At 40.7% G+C, this 7,408-nt stretch overlaps 1 protein-coding gene across 1 annotated transcript in view; it reads right to left on the reverse strand.

The window, feature by feature from the left end:
- Positions 1-2,197, reverse strand: part of LOC109839036 (probable receptor-like protein kinase At5g24010) — a 3,201-nt gene extending 1,004 nt beyond the window's left edge. Inside the window, exon 1 of the mRNA XM_020407467.1 lies at positions 3-2,197. Coding sequence (XP_020263056.1) covers positions 3-1,931 — 1,929 coding nt within the window. The 5' untranslated portion in view covers positions 1,932-2,197. The remainder of the gene's footprint in view (positions 1-2) is intronic.

Genomic DNA, 7,408 nt, shown 5'->3' on the forward strand with positions numbered 1-7,408 from the left:
ACCCGCGCCTCCACGACCCCGCTATCCTCAAACGGCTCTCGCCTCAGCTCCGTCATCTGCAACTGCAGCGCATACTCAAGATTCCACAAAACGTCCCCAATCGTCGGCCTATCGACCCCATAATTAGCAAGACACTTCTCCGCAGTCTGCCCGAACTTCCTCAACGAGTTCTCATTGATCTCTCCGACAAGCTTCGGGTCGATAATCTTCTCTAGTCTACCTCTCCTCTGGGATAACACTGCCCACTCCGCCAAATTCAGCTGCTCTCTGGACAGTTTGGGATCGATCACCGGCCTTGCGCATAGAACCTCAAACATCATCACACCGAATGAGTACACATCGGACTTGTCAGTGAGTTTCTGAACTTTGTAGTACTCCGGATCTAAGTACCCGAACGTTCCTTTGACTCCGGTGCTTACGTGGGTCTCCCCAAAAGAGGGACCGACCCTTGAGAGCCCGAAATCCGCAACTTTGGCTAAGTAGTCGCCACCCAATAGAATGTTGGTGGATTTGATGTCGCGATGGATGATGTTGTGAGAGTATCCAGTGTGCAAGTAGTGCAGACCTCTCGCTGCGCCTATGCAAATCTCGAGCCTCTGCTTCCATGTCAGGCTCGGTAAATTATTGGACCCGTATAAGTAATTCTTCAGAGGTCCCTTTTCCATGTACTCATAGACAAGAATCATCTCCGAATGATCGTTGCAGTATCCGATGAGGGATACAAGATGACGGTGGCGGATTCGTGATAAAACTTCGATTTCGGTTTGGAATTCAGGGTAGCCTTGTTTTGATTCTGGCATTCCTCGCTTCACAGCGATTTTGGTGCCGTCTCTTAGCACACCTTTATAGACTTTGCCAAAGCCTCCAGTACCAATCACTAGACTGTCGCTGAAATTATCAGTTGCGAACTTGATCTCTTCGAAGGGGATTTGCAGATCGAGGTTGACTCTTGGTGACGTGCTGTTGAAATTGGATTCACTTGTACTAGCGCCAGCGAAATCTGGGGCGAAAGGAGACGAGGATGCTGATGGAGAGGCCTTAGGTCGCACAGCACTCTTCGGCTTCCGACGCCTTTTATGTAAAAAGACCGCAGCCAGTATCAATATCGGAACAAGAATAACCCCAAAGACGATTGGAGGAATGAGAATTTTGATCGAGACCCCATTTGTGTGTGTGTTTGTAGTCGTCGAATCGAGCCCAAGTTTCATTATCTCTAACCCGTTCAGCAACGCATTAGCGGCCTGCGGCGTGCTCCTATTCGATCTACCGACGCTCACATTCATCAGACCAGACTCGTCTGAATCCGCGGCGAAATCCAAATAGAAAGCCGCAGCAGGCGTCTGATCAGTGAACGAGCTCGGTTGCAGATCAGCATAAGCTAACAAGTTCCCGATGTACACATTAAAGTAGAGCGCAGTCACCTGAGCAGACACGAAATCGCAGAAATGCATCCTGATGAAGTGCGTCTCGCCCGGAGTTACGTTAAAACTCCACGTGACATTAAATTGGTTACCGGAATTCTCCATATCCTCCATGATGGCCATAGTTCGGGCCGTGTCGTAGACGCTCTGTGGCGCGATCTCAGGCGTCTGTCTGGGGTCCGACGACCTGTACACGATCGCCGACGCGCTCGTGCTGTTCTTGAATGAGACTGAACTACGAAAGATGTATGGATCGTCGGTGACCCAAGTCCTCCACAGAGTGTCGTTAGCCGGGGTAACTAAACTCCCGCCGACGTTGACCCTGTAGAGACTCTCCAGTCCTTTGTTCGCGACAGCTGGCCGAGAGGACCAGCGTCGCCTGCCGCAGTTACGTAAGTGGCAGCCATCGCCGTCGACGAGATAGGGAGGGGCGTTGAAGACCTCGATCGCGTTGACGAAGGCTAGTGAATACGGCACGAGGTCGAGCGTGAGTTGATTCGGAGTCGACATAGAGAAGGAACTCCTTGATCACGGAGGGCGTGGTCGTGGCCGGACGCGAGAAGCGGGTCAGGAGGGCGAAGCGTCGCGAGGGCCGAGACGCTGAAATTTGCGTGGAGAGGCGGTGAGACCGGGCGGGGAAGGGGAAGAAGTGAGGGCGGATGATATAAGTGCCCGGCGATATCGGGGTGAACTTGTAGGAGGCAGGGGATGTGAAAGAGGCGGCGTTTGAGTAGAGAGAGGATCCGGCCGCCGATGGTTGGTGAGTGTCTCGGTGGCGGCGGTTGGAGGTGAGTGTAGTGGTGTCGGGGTGGAAACTCGAGGCGGGCTGGCCGTCGGGAGGAGAACGGACGTTGAGGAGCCGCAGGTGAGGAAGTAGGAAGGTGCTGGGAGAGAAGCTGAACGATGGTGAGAGGGACAGGGCGTAGAAGGCGAGGATTATTGTGAAGGGGAAAGGTAGGGTTATCTCCATTAGAGGGAGAGAGGATAGGGAAAGTGTCGAGAGCAGTTTTGTGGCAGAATAAAGAGCGGAGAATATATGCCGGAGATAAAAATACTTCACGTCAGTCAACTGGCTGCCAGTATTCCATTTTTGGGTGTTTCCCGCCTTAGGCCCCCACATCTTTCATATTTTGGAATTAGTCCTCCGAAATAATCTTCATACTTCAAAATTAGGCCCCTCGAAAAGTTTTAAAGTTAGTCCTTATGGTTTGGTGCTGGTTAAAATTGACGGACATATTTCGTCATCTTGATACTTTTGGATACAATACAAGTTATACTCTTATGCACGGTATTGATTATAGCTAATCTGGGTATTAATTTTGGAAAAAAGGTTTCCAGCAGATCAGAAGTTGAGATTTAAAAAATTTTGGGGAACCAATTTCAAAATATCATGAGCATTTGTAGGACTAATTTCAACTCATGGAAGATTTGAAGAACTAATTTTAAAAAATGTTTTTTTTAGCTTTATTGACTCAACGATTGACTTTTGATTTTGGACTCTTCTTGTGGAAAATGGTATTCTTGGTTGAAAGATGCTCAGTGGGACCTGCTTAGTTCCCTTCGCTATCAACTCGCACTTAGCTAGGAGTGACAACACAATTATTTAATCTGGGTATTGAGTGAAGGATTCTATAAATCCTACTCCATACAGTATTATGAAATAGAGTGCAAATTCTAAAGATAAATCTTGTTCTTCAGTAGATTGAAGTGTTGGTCCTTCAGAAACCAAAATGTAGGATAATTTAAAAAGTTGTATAAATTTAAGATTCCTCCATTTCTTCTTACTCGCCTTCTTTCCTTTCTAAATCATGGGTTAAAAATGTTTATTAGTTATATTTAAAAATATAACTAATATTGCTGAAAGCAAAATAAACGACTCATGTTAGCAAAGAGGTCATGTAAATTGAGTCATATCATCAATTTACGGATGGGAGAATGGATTGTGTCGTATCATCAATTTATGGTTATAATCATTTGGAGGCTAGAAAAGAATTATGGTTAGAACTCAATCACATACATCAAACCATTGGGAATGTGTCATGGCTTCTATGTGGAGATTTTAATGCTTTGATTAGCAATGAGGAAAACTTGATGGTGCTATACTTTCAGAGGCTGAAACTAGGGATTTCAGTGATTTTATTGAAGATTGTCATCTCACTCACTTAAAAGCTATAAGCTGTTTTTTTACTTGGAACAATAAGCAAGACCATGTTTCAAGGGTTTGGGGTAGATTAGACAGAGCCTTGGTGAATGATTCCTAGATTCATATGTATAACTCAAGTCATGTTGAGTTTTTGCTCCCAAGCTTCTATGATCACTCTCCAGCTTTGGTTTCAATCTATGATGAATGTGTGCTTGGGAAAAAGCCATTCAAATTTTATAAAATGTGGACCAAATATGATAGCTTTCTTCCCACAGTCTCAAATATCTGGCAGTCATCTATTGCAAGATATACAATGTACTCAGTTTATGCTAAACTTAAGCTACTGAGGGGAACCCTAAAGAATATTAATAGAAAAAACTTCTATAACATCAGTGAACAAGTTCAAAAAGCTAGACTTGCTCTGGAAGAAGTTCAAAAGAATCTTCAAGTCAACCCTCTCAGTCCTATTTTCATCAATCAAGAAAAGAATGCATTTCTTCTTACAACAAGCTTTTGGACTGTGAGTTGTCATTTTATCAACAAAAAGCAAGAATAGCCTGGAGTATACAGGGTGATTGGTGCACTAATTATTTTCATTCAGTAATAAAATCCAATAGGCACCATAATAGAGTGATGGTTCTCTACAATAATATGGGGGAATAGAATCACTAATGGAGAGGAGATTGGTAATGAATTAATTTTATTTTATAAGAACCTTATGGGCACTGCTATTGCCACATCTATTCCAGACAGCAACATCGTTCAGTCTGGACCTTGTCTGAATGTTTCTCAAGCTAGGAATTTCTATGTTCCAGTTACAAAAGAGGAAATTAGAGATGTAATTTTTTCTATGTCAAACAACAAGGCTCCAGGACCAGATGGTTATAGTGTCTTTCTATAAATCTGCATGGGCTGTTATTTGGGATGAAGTCATTCTAGCCATTGAGAAATTCTTCAGAATAGGTAAATTGTTGGGTATGGTCAATTCCACCTCCTTAACACTTATTTCTAAGACTCCTTCTAATTTCAGACCTATATCTTGTTATAATTGTCTTTACAAGTTCATCTCTAAAATTTTTGCAAATAGAATCAAATTTGTCATGGGGTATCTTGTTAATGAAGCTCAGAGTGCTTTTGTAAAAGGTAGACAAATATCAAGCAACATCTTGCTATCTCATGAACTTGTTAAAAGTTATGGCAGAAAACATTTGTCACCAAGGGTCATGCTCAATATCGACATTAGGAAAGCTTTTGATACTATCAACTAGAATTTTTTAAAAGACATGCTCAATGGTCTGAGGTTTCCTACTGTAATGAAAAATTGGATTATAACTTGTATATCCTCCCCGAAGTATTCCATCTCTATTAATGGCTCTCTTCACGGTTATTTCAAAGGTGAACGAGGCCTAAGTCAGGGTGATCCCCTCTATCTTTATCTATTTATCCTGGGTATGGAGTATCTCTCAAGGAGTTTGGATTTGTTAAAAAATGACATGCATTTCAAATTGCACCCAAAATGTGGTAATCTTAAGAAAACTCATCTAATTTTCGCTGATGACCTACTCTATTTGGCAAAGGGGATCTATACTCTGTACAAAAACTCTATCAATGTTTCAAGGAGTTTAGTATAACTTCTGGTCTAGAGGCAAATTCTGATAAATTCTCCATTTTCTATGGGGGAGTTAATGATTCTGTCAAAGCCTCCATTTACAATTACCTAGGGTTCTTAGAAGGTGCTATGCCAATCAAGTATTTGGGTGTTCCTCTTGTATGCAAAAGGTTATCATATATGGATTACAGTCCTCTTTTTTTACAAAAATAACAAGCTAATTCCAGAACTGGTTGAAGTTCAGGAATCTCTCTTATGCTGGAAGATTACAGATTATTAAAAGTTTTAGCCTAGGTGTTCAAATATACTGGACATCTAACTATATCCTACCTGTCAATGTACTCCAGAAAATTAATGAGTTATGCAGGAATTTCTTGTGGGGAAAATCTAATCAAGCTTTCAGGGTTCCTCTTGTTTCATGGGATAGAGTGTGTTTGAGGAGAAAGCAAGGTGGCTTAGGGATTTTTTCAGCTCTTAACTAGAATGTAGCCTCTGCTCTGAGAAATCTATGGTACATACACGTCAACAAGGAGTTATTGTGAATTAAACGGATCCATGACAACTACTTAAAATATAAGAATATTTGGCAAGTTAGTGCAAGAGCTGGAGACTCATGGATATGGAAACAATTGATACTGGTTAGAGATAAAGCCTTGGTTTTTTGCAGAGGAGTTGGCAATTTAAAACATCTCATCTGTTCTTGTTACAAAAATTCAAAAATTAAACTCTCTGCCCCATACTATGCTCTCTCCCTGATAATCACATTTTATTACAATTTTATACCCTCATTATCTATTTTATATGAATAAATATACCACTAATAATTATTTTTATCTTTTAATTGCAGGTTAATGAAGAATAAATCTCAACTTCCCATCTCTCAACAAAAACCCATTGATTAAATGAAGAAATGAATCAAGAAGCCAATTGGAAAATCAATGTCCAATTTATCCAAAAGCCCAAGCTAAGATGAAGGATTAAAAGAAATATCAAAGCCCAAAAGCCCAAGCAAAAGCCCAAGCAAAAGCCCAAGATCCAAGCCCAAGAACCAATGAAAGTGGAGTTCTGCGGACAGCAGCTAGAAGCAGGCAGGCATCGATGCCAGCATCGATAGGGGCATCGATGCCCGCATCTCTCATTCACTGATGTTTACTATAAATAGGGGTAGAGAGTGAGGGGTTAGAGGTGTGAAAATTTTTGTAACTCCTTTTGGAGAGGAGGGCTACTCTTAATTGAGAAGGCCTTCCAAAATTGTAACTTTTGTTGCAATTAATAATAATAATTTTTTCACCACTTTAAATTTTTCTCTTCTTCTCTTTGTTGGATGATGAAGATGAAGATGAAGATGGAGAATTATTTGAAGGTTTGCATTTCTTTCTTTTTCTCTTTTATTGCTTATTAGTTTAGATTTATTTCTATGCTTGTAGTTAGATTTTATTTTCTTGTTAATTAGCCAAGAGGCTAGAACCCTCTTGCCTTAGATTTATTTTATGCTTATAGAATAGATTAATTTTCTTGCATTTAATTCTTGTAATTTTATTTTGTAGTTTAGATTTTGCAATTTATTTTGTAGTTAGATTTTAATTTCTTATACTATTCACCTTGAGGCAAGAACCCTCTTGGGTTTAGTTTTTCTTTTTGTTTATTTTTATTTTGTTTGATTCGCCTTTAGGCTAGAACCCTCTAGGGAATCACCCTTTTCTAAGAAGTGGGTTCAATTTTAGATTACCCATATCTATAATTGAATCCACCATCTTTAATTTCTTGCATTTTCTTTTATTCTTGAATTTTATTTTCTTTATTCTTGATTTTTATTTTCCTTTTCCTTCTTGCCTTATTGATCATATTCATTCTTTGTCACATCCACTCTCACTTATATCTCGTGCCGATTTACACACTATCACTTCCACTCTCTCTATCTCTCCACAATCACATTCACTTATCACTCCTACTTGTCACGCACACAACATAAGAACCGATTTTATATTTTCTCCTACAAAACACCTTCCTCGTGGGATCGATATCTTAAATACTATAACTTGACACGGTTGTGCACTTGCAACCTTTTTGGTACATGTTTATGCCGCATCAAGTTTTTGGCGCCGTTGCCGGGGAAGGTGCTTAAGTAGGTTTTAATTATTTTGGTTCTTTAACTTGTGTGTTTTTTGTGAAGGAAACGCTTGGAGCTTGAAGATCGCGGATTGGAGAGCTAGGATTTGAAGATTTGCTTTCAGG

The sequence above is a fragment of the Asparagus officinalis genome, chromosome 4 (assembly GCF_001876935.1).
Source record: "Asparagus officinalis chromosome 4, Aspof.V1, whole genome shotgun sequence".
Lineage (NCBI taxonomy): Eukaryota > Viridiplantae > Streptophyta > Magnoliopsida > Asparagales > Asparagaceae > Asparagus > Asparagus officinalis.